Genomic DNA, 14,534 nt, shown 5'->3' with positions numbered 1-14,534 from the left:
CTAGGACCTTTCAGTCCGCAGGCCGACGCTCTATCCACTGAGCCAAACCGGTTTCGGCTCATTTCCTATTTTTCCCTGCCTGCCAGGAAGCTCATCTCTAACCGGACTGTTCAGTAATTCTGCTAGCCCTGCACAATCCCCCACCAAAGTCAAGAACACAGAAATTCCAGGGTTGTGGTAGATACTGTTCATTCTCGTTAGCAGAGAGGAGAGGGGGATGAGAACAGAGAGGAGACCATGGCGTCTGAGACAATCGGGTTGATGGTGCTGTGGGTGGGGGTAGTTGACCCGCAGTGGGACGGCCTCGGTGCGAGTAGGCTGAGCCAGTAGGCGTGCATGGGAACAGTGAGCATCAGTCATGAAGGCCTAGAGAGAGGGGAAGGGTTTGGCTTGGGTGGGACCTTTCTTGTGGAGGCCACAGTGAGAACAGCCATTTTCCCACCCTGTCACTCCTGCCAGGTGGCAGACAGCGAGGTGAAGGCAGGGACTCTGCAGCTGACAGTGGAGCGGCTGAACGGGGCCCTGGCCAAGGTGGAGGAGAGCGAGGGGGCCCTGCGTGACAAGGTGAAGGGGCTGTCGGAGGCCCTGGCCCAGAACAGCGCCAGCCTCAGCAGCACCCAGGACAAGAATCTGCAACTGCAGAAGGCCCTGACGGCCTGCGAACATGACCGCCAAGTGCTCCAGGTACAGACGCACTCCAGGGTCTGGCTGGGATGGGCCCAGCAAGAGAGTTAGTTAGCCAATAGACAGGCTTGGAGGGGTCTGGTAGAAAGCCAGCCAATGAGGCAGTCAGTTGGAAACCTCAAGGAGCCAATCAATGAGAGGGAGGGGTGGGCTTAATAAGAGCATCAGTCAGTAAGAGGAGGCTCTGCTGGGTGGTGGGGGGCCAATAAGAGAACAGCCGACTAGCACCCACTTTGAGGGACCTAGGTGCAGGGTTAGTGGGCGAGACAGATGGGTTCTGGGAGGGTCTTGGTCTTCTATAGCTTAGTAGAGGCTGTGGGCCAGTCCCGCTGTCTGGCTCACCCTCCAGGTGAGAGGACACCTCTTTTATGGGCTGTGAAACTGGCCTAAGATACCGAGTAGAGGGTGTGCCCAGCCTGGCACCATCAGCCCCTGTCCCCCAGGAACGGCTGGAGGCTGCTCGGCAGGCGCTGTCCGAGGCCCGGAAGCAAAGCGGCGCCCTAGCTGAGCAGGTGCAGACGATGCGGGGCGAGATGGCGGACCTGGAGCTGCAGCGGGCAGAGGCTGAGGGACAGCTGCAACAGCTGCGGGAGGTGAGGGCCAGGGGGACCCCTTCTGTCGCCAGGATGCTGAGGCCCTCAGGATGAGGTGGGGACCTTCCCACCTACCTTAACCTCATCCCAAACCCAGGCCCGGTCCCCTGGGAGGAGGAGCCCCCACAATCCACAAGCCAGGGATGAAGCATGGAACCCCCATTATAGAGATGGAGAAACTGAGGCCCGAGAGGAGAGCTGTCTGACCTCCGGAGAGTTTCCTGGTGTGGGCCTCACAGCCGCCCTGCCGAGTTAGTGGGCTTGGCAGGCTGGCATTGCCCTCCCCGGGCTTCAGACGCACTCACTGAGGCCCAGAGGAATGAGGGGCTTGCTGCTCCCATTGCAGGTGCTGCGGCAGCGGCAGGAGGCTGAGGCTGCGGCCCTGCACACGGTCCAGAGGCTGCAGGACGAACGGCGGCGGCTGCAGGAGCGCCTGGGCGGCCTGCAGCGCGCTCTGGCTCAGCTGGAGGCTGAGAAGCGGGAGGTGGAGCGGTCAGCCCTGCGGCTGGAGAAGGACCGGGTGGCCCTCAAGAAGACGCTGGACAAGGTGGGCTGCTCCCCAGGACCCTCCCCTCTCTTCCTTTAGGGCATAGCCATGGTTGGTCCAGCTGCATGTCACTAGGGTCCCTGGTCCTTCTGCCTCTAACCTAACACTCTCCCGGAGCCCTCCACTTCCCGGCACCCTGCTCCCCTCCTGCTCTCCCCACCTAGGTAGAGCGGGAGAAGCTCCGCAGCCACGAGGACACAGTGCGGCTTAGTGCCGAGAAGGGCCGCCTGGACCGCACACTCACGGGGGCTGAGCTGGAGCTGGCCGAGGCCCAGAGGCAGATTCAGCTGCTGGAGGTCCCGCCCCTGCCCACCCAGTCCTGGGCACCCCATCTCCCTAACCCCTGCCCCTGCCCCTGCCCCGCCCCAGCCTCAGAGTCAGGAGTTCCTGATGGCTCAGCCAGTTCAGAGCCCACAGCCACTGAGCCTGGACCCTAGGGCTCAGAGTGAGGTCCCAGAGGGAGGGGTCCCCCCAAAGCTGAGAGAAAGATGCTGACGGCCGGTTAGCACCCGAGTCTGTGTGTTGATGTGTGTTGTGGACATGTAGAGGCATGAGTGTTCATGGGTATATTCTGGTGCTTAAATCTTGCACAGATGTGGCAAGTCTGAGTATTAACAATATGTTATATCTGTATGCGTGTCTGTGTACAGATGTCTTCAGGTATGTAGGAGTATTAGGCTTTTGCACATATGTATACACCCAGGTGAACATGCTTTCTTTTGTGACTGTATGTATATATGGGCCTGTGTTTGAATACACCTGTGTGTGTGTGTGTGTATGTATCTGAATGGGAGTCAGTAGGTACCCTCATCACAGACCAGGAGGGCCAGGGGTCAGGAACAAACAAGGATCTCTCCTTCATCCCCTGCCTGCACTGGCTTTGCCCCAAGGGCCTTGAGGCTCCTGCCCTGGGGAGGTGCCTAATACCTCCTTGTGCATATACCACATACACACACACACACACACACACACACACACTCACTCACACACACACACAAACGGGGTCAGACTCTTGACTGGCCGCCTCTCCTGCAGGCCCAGGTGGTGGTGCTGGAGCAGGACCAGAGCCCAGTTGAGCTGGAGGCACTGGAGGCAGAGGAGCAGCAACAGCTGGAGCTGCAGCAGGAGGTCGAGCGCCTGCGCAGTGCCCAGGTGCAGACAGAACGCACCCTGGAGGCGCGGGAGCGGGCCCACCGGCAGCGGGTGCGTGGGCTGGAGGAGCAGGTACTCAGGCCTGACTGGGCCCTGGCCCCTCCCTGGGGGCTGCAGCATGGCGTGTGATGCTGGAGAAGGAAGAGAAGGTGGAGGGGGAGAGGGCTGGGTGTGACCTCTGGGGTGTATGCCACCTATGGCATCCAAAACGGAAGTGGTTGGGTGGGTGTCCACCGTGGCTGAACACGAGCTGAAGTGCTGTCGTTGGAACTCAGTCCCCTGCCATGGCTCTGGCTCTAGGCAGGCCCTCTCCCTGAGCGCAGGCGGCCTCGGGAGCTCCCACTCAGGTTGTTCCAATCCAACCACCCTTGATCCCAGGCCTGGGGGTCGGGGGGACGAATGGAGCAACAGCAAAGGTCCCAGGGCTGCTTCTCATTGACCAGCTTCAATCCCAGCCCCTTACTGACCGTGCCACCTGGGCACATAGGGCAAGGCTGGTTCGCTAAGCCAGGCCTGGGTCTCGCGAGTCAGGCTAGTGCCAGGCCCATCTGAGTGATGAGGGGATGGGGTGCCCCAAAGAGATGCCGAGCATAAGAGGAAGGGGACACCTGACTACACCGTGGGATAGAGTGAGGAGGGAAGGAAACACCCTGGTTCTAAATGAGGGTTTCCTCCCGGGGTCCCAGCTGCAAGCACCCCCTTTCTCTGCAATCAGGCCGAGCACCCGGGCTGGCCGGCCGGGCAGGCTCCACCTTCTCTCTCTTCTCCAGGTGTCCACACTGAAGGGGCATTTGCAGCAGGAGCTTCGGAGGAGCTCGGCGTCCTTCTCCCCCGCCTCTGGGCCCCCAGAGAAATGAGCCCTTTCCCGGCCGGTACCTGGGGCAGAAGAGGGCCTCCTCTCCAGCACAACCCACTCAAAGCCTGGGCCTGTCGGGGCCACCAGAGCTCAGATGGGGTGAGGATGAGCCGAGGTGGCAGTTCTGGGAGGTGGGGGACTCCAGTGCAGGCCCGACCCAGCAGTGGCTTCTCAGCATCATGAGGGCCATGTGCCGTCTGTGGGCCCCCTCAGTCCGGCCCCTCCCCGGGTGAGCCACTCCAGACTCTACAAGGTCCTCGCTGAGGGGCTGAGCCGAAGCCAGGGGCAGGGTGGCCGGCCCTGGAGCATGGGCTCATGGGAAGCAGGAGGGGTGCCCAGGCCTAGGGCAGGGGTCAGAGACCCAGGCCCTACCCTGGCTTCCCAGGGGTCTCTCTGCCTTAGTTCAGAGTGTTTGTCAGGAAATCCCTTGGAGTTCAGAGTCCCTGTATTTTTGTACCTTTTTATAATGTTAACTGTTCAGAACTGTTTGTGTTTTTTTACAAGACCCTATTTTCTAAAAATGGTTTTGTGCCGACGTGTTTTTTTACTGTCAATGTGCGTCGACCACCTGGTAGATGGGAGGGGACACAGGTAGGGCCTTGGGCAGGAGGGAGGGGCTCCGGGAGGCCTGTGGAGCTTACCACCCTCAGCATGTCCGGGTGGGAGGCCTCCCGGGTCCAGTGCCACCCGCCCATTTAACAGAGGGGGGTGTTGAGGCTTGGAGTGTGGCCCAACCTGTGCGGCCTGACTCCAGGCCCAGCTTTCACATCCCTTCCTCAGCCCCTCCCAGGTGAGGCCCACCCTCTGGATACTGATGGCCCTTGCAGGCTGTGTGGGGGAAAATGCGGGCCTGGGGGTGGATGGGGGGTCCTGGCTCAGCTGAGTGAGCTTGGGCAAAGGCGCTTAACCTGTCAGAGCTTGGCTGGCTCACCTGTGAATGGGAACCTGCCCCACAGGCTGTCGGAGGGAGGCATACTGGCTTGCCCTGTTTGCCCTGAACGGCTCCTCCCACAGCCCTTGATCTCAGCGCCCACCTACCTTGACCTCCTGCCTTACTCCCTATCCACACCCTTATGCTTCCGGCCTGGGCTTGCACCCTCTGATGGGGGACTCGGGCCCTGATAGCAAGAAAGCTGTGTTCCTGAACCTTCTATCTACGCTGTCACCTGGGGGCAGCTGCCATGCCATCTGGCAGGTCAGAGCTGATGCCGGTGAGAGGGGAGGCAGGACTGGGACAGCAGACGCAAAGCTGAGGTCCCTGGACGGTCCCTTCTCAAGAGGCCAGGGAGCCTCAGCGTTTCTATAACAAGACCAGGGCGGCACCTGGCCACCACCCGCCTTGTGTTCTCTGAAAAATGAGTGAATCTTTTGTAAAAACTTGTTTTTAATTTTGTATAAAACAGGTGGTCTAGGCCCAGGGGCTGTAGGAAATCCAAGCAGACCAGCTGGGGGGAGGGGCACAGCCTACCTCAGGGTGGAGAAGGCACTTGGGAGGCCCAGTCCCACTGAGGCCCGGATGCCCCCCACCTGGGGGTAAAGACTGGGCAGTGGGGAGCCCCCATTGTGCCTCTGGGGTGGTCACAGCCTGGGGAGGGGCCTGAGACAACCCCCTGGGCCGCAGTCCACTAACTTTTGACAGAATAAAAGGAAGGTCAGGCGGGAAGGAAAGCACCAGGTCAGGCAGGGCCCGAGTGCCCCGGATCTGAGGAGGGGCCGGGGCTCGGTGCCAGCTGCACCCTAGCAGCCCCCGCAGCTGCGAGCACAGGAGGCCGCCACGGATTGGCACAGGCCGCTGCTGGCCATCACCCCACATTTGGAGAACTTGTCCCGACACAGGTCAGCTGTTGGGGGGCAGAAAGGAGTGGGGGTCAGGGTGGGGCTGGGTGATGGGAACTGCTCCCCACTCTGATTTCAGGATTCCCTGGAAGTGGCCCCCCACACAAAGCACGTGTTTATAAACATCAGGTGGTGGACAGGTGGATGGATAACGCAGGAGCGGGGAGAGGTCAGAGGTCGGGGCGGAGGCTGCCTACCTCGGAGCAGCTCCTCGTGGGCGCAGACTGTGCGGACACAGATCTCCCTGTTGATGACGTACATTCTGCGGAGGCTGGGGGAGGAGGCCAGGGAGGTGTCAGCCCCACCCTGGCCCAGCCCCCTGGGAGAGTCTGGGCAGGGCCTGGTATAGGAGCCCTGGAGTCCGGCCCCCAGGCCAGGTCTCAATCCCCAATCACTCCAGGATTTATTATCTTTCCCCGAATTTCACGAATTTCACGGGGGCTGGCATGGGCCGCCCTTTTGCTCCCTCCCCCTCACCCGGCCTGTGCTCACCTGTAGAAGCACACCTCGTTCAGACACTGTTTGCAGGGCTTGTGTATGGAGTAGAGGCGGGTGCACGGGTACTGCTCCTCGCGGCAGTCTGGGTGACAGGTGGGATCAGACTGGGGGGCTGCAGCTGAGGGCCCAGAACTGGGGGGGAGCCCCCAACTTTGCCCACCAGAGACTGGCTCTCATCTCAGAGTCTAGGTACGCCCTGCACCCTCTGGCCCAGACACACACACACCCAACACATGCACACACAGTGTTGTTGGACCTGAGGCCGCCCAGTTTTATACAATGTATTTATACATACGGACTCCTGTATACAGATTCGCACCCACACTTAAGAAGGATATAGTCACACATAAAAGTCAAACACAAATCCATACCCAACACACGGTCACAAGTCCACACCCACCTCACAGGAGCACGCTGCACTCTGAGCTCACGAGGGTCTGACGGGATCCCTCAGTCTGGCTCTCGGGCTCTTGGCTGGGCAGCGTGGGGCCTGCTGAGCCAGCCTTGGCTTCCTGCCCCTCGTCACCTGCCTGCCAGAGCACTACCGCCGGCAGGAAGGGAACACGCTCCCTGCCGCGCCCCAGCGCCTGGGAGCAGAGGTCCCCACCGGAGGCTGCTGCCAATTCAACCTCAGGCCAGGCCCAGGGGGCTGGGGGACTGCCCAGAGCTGCCTAGGGGGGCCGCCTAAAGCAGGCCTCCTGCCCCCCACCTACCCGGGCAAGAGCACAAGGCCTGGCAGTCTCCGTTCTACCAGCGCCCCACCCCACTTCCCCCGACTCCGGGGGACAAGAGAGCTCTTACCCAGAGGCCCCGGCTCTGTGGGCTCCGTCTCCTCGTTTCCTGGCTCTGGTGTTGGGAGAGGGGCAGGCAGAGATCATTGAGAGAGGTCACTGCTACCCCCCCCCCCACACACACACAGACCCCCACTCCCAGGGGTGCCGCCTACCGAAGGTGGGCGCCGGGATGACTTCCTGCTGGACTTGCTGCTGAGACTGGAACTGGAACTGCTCCTCAGAGGGCCGAGGAGTGGCCTCTGCAACAGGACATGATAAGGCGGCCTGCTCCCCCCCCAGATGCCCACCCGTCCTGTCCGGCCCCTACCCTTTACCTTGATAATCATAGTAGTCCGGGTTGTCTGAAAACAGAGATGAATGAAAATTGGTGGAGGTCAGGCTACCTCCCACCCCCAGGGGCAAAGGAGGTCACCACTGAGCCAGGGACCTCCCCCTCCCCCCACCAGGTCCCTGGCTGAGCTTGATGACATGGCAGGGGTGGGGGCCCCTGGGCGGGAGGGCAAGGCCTTACCGATCTGGTCACCGTAATGGGTGTACTGGACGTGGTCTGGGAATGGCGGCAGTGGGTCCAGGTCATATTGCCCCTGAGCCAGCAGGCCTGCCGTGGGGAGGGAAAGCATGAGGGGGTGCCCCATGGGGACAGCAAAGGGCCCTGAGACACTTTTGGGGAGGTCAGACAGGCATGTAAAAGAGACTCTAAGATCCTACAGCCAGACTCTTAGATCTACAGGATCCAAACTCCTGCCTCAGCCATTATGGCCCTTACACTCCCTGGTCCTGTGTCACCTCATTGACCTCATCCTGCTCATCTCCCCCATGCTGGCCTCATGGCTGCTCCTGGCACTCAGCACTCTCCTGCCTGCCTCAGGGCCTTTGCACCTGACTCTCCCAGGCCTGTGATCCTGGTTACCTTCTCCTTTAGGTCTTAACTAAAATTTCAGCTCTGCTAAGAGGCTCTCGCTGGCCGACCCATCCTTTTCTATCTCGTCCGCCTGCTTATTTCTATCATAACACTCAGTACAATCTGACATTTATCTACTTGATAACATAGCCCTCCCTTCCCTAGACTGGAAGCACCATGAGGGCAGGCGCTTGTCTGCCTGGTTCATCGCTGCATCCCCAGGGCCTAGTCCAGTGCCTGGCACATAGTAGGAGCTCAACAATTATCTGTTAAATGAATGCATGATGGACCAGGCAGGGCCTTTTCAGTCCCATTGATAACTTCTCACTTGACCAATAGGGACCCCTCTAAGGTCAAAATTGTATAGGGGGTTGAGCCCCTAATGGGTCTAAGCCCCTGCCTTGGGTACCCCCAACTCCTACACATCAGCTTCTGGGAGGGTCAGGAAAAGGAAAGGCATGGACTCGGGGTGCCAGGTGTGTGCCCACTTTCCAGAATCCCCCTTGCCTGCCGCTTGGGCGGCTGGGGTAAGGGCCCAGGAAATGCCTCAGGCTTTGGGAGGGGTTGGCCAGTCCAGTCTGAGGTCCAGGAGGCAGGAGGCCCTGGGACCCAGGGAGCTGAGTTCTGGCGAGAGGGCACAGCAAAGACTCACTGCCATCCCCCTCCCCTGCAAACCTCAGCTCACTGCTCACCGACAGAAGGGGGGCCCCATCACCAGGAACCACTCACCAGGCAGGAATAGCAGGAAGAGGTAGGCTGCTCTCATGGCTACTCTGTGAGGCGGCTGGGCTGGTGTCAGAGGACAGCTGGAAGAGGAGGGCAAACTGTATCCCAGGGCACTAACCCGGGGCTGCCGAGCCCACCTCCGCGCCCCCCCCCCCATGCAGCCTGGAGAAGGAGGCACCCCAAATAGAAGCCAGGCATATGGAGCGCCCAGAGTCTAGAGGAGGAACTACTTTGGAGAGATACTGAACGTTCGAGTGCCAAGGGACAAGACCTCCAACTTGGCTCCAGGGCTGATCTTGGCAAATGGACAGACCCTATCCTGCCCTGCTCAGCAAGGGGACATTCCTAGTCCCCCCAGCCCTGACCCTGCTCTCCCTGCCACTTCCATGCCCATGCTCTGGTTCCGCACCTCCCCAGGCGTCTAAGGCACCGATGGTGTGCATCCTGACCCCGAGCCCCCTACTTGGGATCCCAGCCTTATCCCGCCAACATCACAGCTCACCACATGCGTGCACGGGCCCCAGGGGCCCCTACGGCAGTCAGGCCTGGCCAGGCCTCCCACCCCTAGAAGAATCCTCTCCTGCCAGGCCTCCCAAGACCTGGCTGTGCATCAGACTCATGAGACTGTGGTCTGTTTGTCTGCAGCAGCAGGAAGCACTTAGGGTGGAGCCTGAGGAGGGCTACTCTGGCTCCTAGAAGGGCAGCGCTGGAGGGGACCATGCTGTCACCCAGTCTAGGGGTGCTGTACCCCTGACACTGTATGACAAGTGCTGTGTGTGTCATTTTGTGGGGACAGAGCAGTAAGTCATGGCTTTCCCCAGGCTCGTGAGGTTAAGAATTCCTGGTTGAGTGCAGCCTCCAGTCCTTGGCCCCAGCGTGGCCTTGGCTGAGTCTACAGGTCCCCACGTCCAGTCCCAGCTCAGTGGAGGGCAGCCTCAATCTGTCAGCTTCTGCTGGGAGGGTTGGGAGGGAGCCCAGGGCTCATTTATCCAGGAGCCACCCGCCCCCAACACAACAAAGGGAGTTCCTCCAGACAGCTAACCAGAAACCTAACTTTGCCCCCTTTGCCCCGGGGGTGTTACCAGGGAGAGGGGAAGAAAAGGGGCAGAAACGGGCATCTTGCCCTCCTTCTTCCCATCCGAGACTTCTGGGACTTCCCTCCGTCTCATGGTCTCATGTGTTCATCTCTCCCTTCCTTACCGCTCACTTCAATGGGGTGAGGTGGGTGAGGAAACTGATGGGGGGGGGGGGTGGGGCGGGGAGTAGATGAGACTCATGGCTCAAGTTGCCCCAGAGGCAGGGATCTGGCTCCCCACACCCCCATTCTGACAACCCTGGCCTCCTCCTGGTAAGGGGGCTGAACGACCTGGACCCCTCCCTTCCTTGCAACTCCCGACAGGGCTACACTAGCCCATTCACGCCCCCCCCCCCAACCCCCCAGCTGGCGGCAGCTGTCACCGCTGGGGAGGAGGCCCTCCCTGAGTTGGGGCCTAAGGGGCCCTAAGAGGTGTATGTGTGGGGCAGCCTCTGTCTGTCCCCAAAGCCCCTCCTTGGGCTCTCAGCCCCCTGCAGGGAGCCGTTTCCTCCCCAGAAGGTCTGGCACCCAGGCCCAGGCTTCATGGGGGAAGGGGCCCCGGGGCAAGGGGTGTGGCTGTAAAGGGGAGAGTCCTGCGGGAGTAACGCATCCTCCCACGGGACATCTCCAAGCACTTCCAGGCGATGGGCTTTGGGGGTGCGGGGGAGACCAGGACCTGCTAGGAGGCTGCCCACACCTTCCACAGCGCGGGCCCCTCCCCTTGCAGGCGGGGGTAGCGGGCCTACCCGGAGCCTCGCCCCAGCTCAGTCGGGGAGGCTCTGCCCGCGGCGGCCGGGCTGGGGTCCGGCGGGAGGAAACCAGATGTTGCGGCCGCACAGCTGGGAACAATCAGCGGCGGCCCGCTCCGCCGGCCTCTCATCTCCCTTTGTCTCCCCGCTCCCGGGGTTCCTGCGCGCACCCCACCCCACCCGCCACACTCCCACCTCCCAGGGAGAACAAAAGCAGCCCCCGCCCCTGACGCCCCCACTTCTGGCGCCCCCCAAACTCGGGCTCCCCTCCCTTCCCAACTCGCGTCCTCCCTCAAAGCGATCCCCAAACTTTCCAAGTGGCCTCTTAGCTTCTGCTCAGATGGCCGGGACCCGGGACGCCAGCAGCTGCCCCCAGATCGGGGACTCGCAGAGCCGCGCACCGCCCCCCACGGCCCGCGGCGCCGGACCCCCGCGCGCTCCCCGCGGAGGCCCGCAGCCCGGCCCGCGCCTACCTGGCCCGGTCACTCCGCCGCTGCTCCGCGTCCGCCGCCAGAACCGCCCCTTTGCCCGCTGCGAGCCCCCCTCCGGGCCCCCGACGGCCGGCGTCCGCCTTCCAGACCCGGATCCGCTGGGTCCTAACGCGAGAGCCGCTGCCCAGGTCGCCGCGCCCTCGGGTCCTCCACCGGCTTCTGGGGGGCGGACCTGGGGCGGGGGAGGCGCCCGCGGAGCGGCCCTCGGGTCTGTTCAACACCTAATTGTGCAGGACGCTTTCTCCTTACCTCCCATCGCATCCGGCCCGCAGTCAGTGGTACCCATTTTGCAGAGGGGGAAACCGAGGCTCATAAAGCGGGTCCCCCGGAGCCGCTCAGCCAGAAAAGAGCCTTGCGCTCCCCACGCTTCTCCCAGCTTGGAGGACACTCCCTGGCCGGCTTTTGCTCCTGCCTCTGGCTGTGCCTTCTGGGTCGGCTGCATCTCTGGCTGAGCGGCTTCCATACCCAGTATTTCTTTCAGCCCACGGGCTCCAGCCTGCCAGGCCTGGCCCGCCAATGTCCCCCAAGGCGTATAGATTCAACAAGGATCCAAGTCCAAATTCAGGACCCCGGCCCTCCCCCAGACCTGGCCCTGGAAGGTGTTCTCCTTCCCCGTGTGGCCCCACCATCCTCCTATTACTCTGGTTTCTACTGACCTCAGCCGGGCATCCAACTCAGCTGCGGACACTAACTCTGCCTCCACCATACCTTTTGCGTCTGTCCTCTACCCGCAAAGCGGTGTAAGCCACCACCATCTCTTGCCTGGACTCTAGCAACCTCCAAGCCGGCCCTGCCTTCCCCTGCCCGCCTCAGACCCTGGTCCCTTCTACGGACATCCGTCCCTCCGTTTCCATGGTACCTAGGGTCAAGGCTGAGCTCCCCTGTAGCCGAAATCCTGGTCTGGCTCTGCCTCCTCCTTCCCTGCTTGGTTCCCCCTCCAGCCGCATGACCGCATGACCGTTTGGCCGGCTCTCACTGAACTCCTTTCTCTGCTGCCACAGGGCCTTTGCTCAAGCTCTTCTTCCTCTTGAACATTGTGAGGCCCACCTCCTCCTGGTTGTAGATGGAACCCGCCCTTCCTCAGAGGAGCCTGCCCTTTCTCCCTGTCATGCTCCAGAACCTTCTGCTTTACTGCGCTCAGCGGTCCTGTTGCCCCGTGTCTGGGGGACCCTTCGATGAGCCTGTCCACCACATGAAGACAGGGACAACTTTGCGCTCACCCTGGGTTTTTGCTGATTAGGCACAGAGCCAGGCTCAGCAGCTCTTCAGTGAACGTCTGTGGAATGAATGAATGAATGAATGAAGTCACTTGACTCTCCTGGGAGAGACTGGCGGAGTGGGGGGTGCAGGTCCTCTGCCTCTGGGGCATCCTCGGTCCTGCCTAGTCGTGGGAGCCTAGGCCTGAGGCAGGGGGCTGCAGCCCTGAGGAGGAGATTGGGGTACCCCTTGATTCAGGTCCTCACCCCATCATGCTCCCCACAACTGCCTATTCCTTAGACTCTGAATCTTACTAGACAGGACTAAGTCCAGCAGTCCCTCCTTATCTGTGCTTTTGCTTTCCGCAGTTTCAGTTAGCCATGGAACATCACAGTCTGAAAATATTACATAGAAAATTCCAGAAAGAAAAAATGGTAAGTTTTACATTGCACACCATTCTGAGTAGCATGATGAAATCTCAAACTATTTCACTCCGTCCAGCTGGACACGATCCATCCTTCGTCCATGGTGTCCGTGCTGTCGGCCTGTTCGTCACTTTGTAGCTGTCTTGGTTCAGACCCAGTCACAGCAGCCGTGCTTGTGTTCGCCATCCTTATTTTATTTAATGCCATCTTCGCACTGCTTTTATTATAGCATATTGTTACAATTGTCCTCGTTTACTAGTTATGTTCTTAATCTCCCACTGTGCCTAATTTATAAACTTTATCATAGGTATGTCTGGGAACAGGCTGTGTGTGTAGGGTTCAGTATTATCCGTGGTTTCAGGCATCCATCCACTTGGGGCCTCAGAACATATCCCCTGTGGATAAGGGGGGGCCTCCTGTTATGTCCCGTGCATCACTTGTTCCTCGGTGCTGGTTTGTGGAATGAATATCTGCCCCCTTCAGTGTCTATCACCTTTGTCACCTGGAGTGCTATGGTCCCTGGGGGTCACACCAGCGCTCTGTACCCTCCCTTAGCCCTTCACCCCTAATAGGCACAGCCCTTCACCCCTAATAGGCACAATCCCACTTGGGTAGGAGAGGAAATGGCCTGGTAGAAACAACCACCCCCTACTCGTCAAAAGGGGGAAATCGAGGCCCCAAGGCTGCCTACTCTGGTGTCCCGGCTTCCAGATCCTCTCTGCTGCTCCAACCCACTCCCCTGCCCCAAGGGCCTAAGCAGAGGGGGTGGCTTCTCAGGAGGGAGTAGTGGGTGTGTGTGCTCTGTGAGATTTGCTTCTCTTTTTTCTTATTTTAAATATTTTTATTGATTTTAGAGGAAGGGAGAGGGAGAGAGAAACATCAATGATGAGAATCATTGACTGGCTGCCTCCTGCATGCCCCCCACTGGGGATCGAGTCCGAACAACCCGAGCATGTGCCCTGATTGGGAATCAAACCGTGACCTCCTGTTCATAGGTCGACGCTCAACCACTGAGCCACGCTGGCCAGGCAGATTTGCTCCTTTCCTAATGATCTCACACCAGGTTACACGCTGCACACCAGCAAAGGCTGGTTTTTGTTCACCACTGTGCCTGGCACATGACTGCCCACTAAATGCATGAACTGGCTAAGGGTGGAGGGGGCATTCACGCCCAGGCCTCTCAGGGTGTCCTCTGGCCTCCCCTTGCACAGCAAACACCACCGAACAGTTGCTGGCTGATGACTCCGTGCCCACGGCCCTCTGTGGATGTGCCTGATACCCGTTATCTTTTCACACCCACCATCCCTTCTCCTCAGTTTGACTCAACATTTACTGAGCTCCTTCTGGGGCAGGGCTGGGGATGATGCCAGGGCTTCCAGTAATGGGGTGGGCAGGGCTTCTGGGGGGCAGGGATCAGTCTTTGCTTCCTGTTCTCCCTGCCCAGCCCAGATGGGCCCGACCACCGAGTTCCATCCCAGAGTAGGGCTTGGCCACGGCCCCGCCGGTGGGGTGAGGTCAGAAGCACCTAGCCTCCCGGGAGGACAGTCCACATGGTTTTGGCGGGGAGATGTGGCCCAGAGCCTGGATTTTCACCGGAGGGAGGAACTGGGCCACAAACCCGTCCCAGGAAGTGGGGTGGGGGAGAGAAGGGAGCTGCCCTTTAAATGTCACCTAGGCACTGGCACCTGCCTGAGGCAAGTCCTTGGTCTTTCTGCCCCTGCAGGAAGGTAGGCGGGTTAAGAGTGGATCCTGGAGTCAAAGCCATCTGGCCCCACCTCTGACTTGTGTGACCTCTAAGCCTGTTTCTGTGTCTGTAACATGGGGACATGATAATGCTACAGGCCTACCAGCACCAGGAACAGCTGCACCCAGAAATATTGCTAAAGAAACGGAGGCCCAGAGAGGTGTCTGCTGTGGTCTGACAAATCAGGGGCACAGGCGCAGACACGGGGCAGGGGCTGCCAGCTGGGCACCGGGCTCAGGTACCAGGTAGGAAACAGGCGCTGCCAA

General features: G+C 60.3%; 2 protein-coding genes across 2 annotated transcripts in view; one reads left to right on the top strand and one right to left on the bottom strand.

Moving 5' to 3' along the window:
• The window catches only part of CROCC (ciliary rootlet coiled-coil, rootletin), a gene marked incomplete at its 5' end in the record, with an annotated part of 33,213 nt that extends 28,848 nt beyond the window's left edge, over window positions 1–4,365 (top strand). The window contains 6 exon segments of the mRNA XM_081085281.1: window positions 460–684; window positions 1,128–1,277; window positions 1,624–1,824; window positions 1,989–2,120; window positions 2,860–3,048; window positions 3,747–4,365. Of these exon segments, the coding sequence (XP_080941407.1) occupies window positions 460–684; window positions 1,128–1,277; window positions 1,624–1,824; window positions 1,989–2,120; window positions 2,860–3,048; window positions 3,747–3,833 (984 nt within the window). The 3' untranslated portion in view covers window positions 3,834–4,365.
• Window positions 4,366–5,202: 837 nt separating this feature from the next.
• MFAP2 (microfibril associated protein 2) lies at window positions 5,203–11,062 on the bottom strand. The gene is made up of 9 exons (XM_081088176.1): window positions 10,885–11,062; window positions 8,591–8,667; window positions 7,472–7,558; window positions 7,275–7,301; window positions 7,113–7,199; window positions 6,968–7,012; window positions 6,161–6,248; window positions 5,866–5,939; window positions 5,203–5,673 (listed from the first exon to the last, which is right to left on the bottom strand). Exons 2-9 carry the CDS (start codon window positions 8,625–8,627, stop codon window positions 5,570–5,572), a joined length of 549 nt encoding a protein of 182 aa, XP_080944302.1. The 5' UTR covers window positions 8,628–8,667; window positions 10,885–11,062; the 3' UTR covers window positions 5,203–5,569.
• Window positions 11,063–14,534: the final 3,472 nt, after the last annotated feature.

Source organism: Myotis nattereri (genome assembly GCF_964212035.1).
Source record: "Myotis nattereri genome assembly, chromosome: 3".
Taxonomy (NCBI): Eukaryota; Metazoa; Chordata; class Mammalia; order Chiroptera; family Vespertilionidae; genus Myotis; species Myotis nattereri.
The sequence above is the reverse complement of the archived record's forward strand: the minus strand, read 5'-3'. Positions and strand labels throughout refer to the sequence as shown.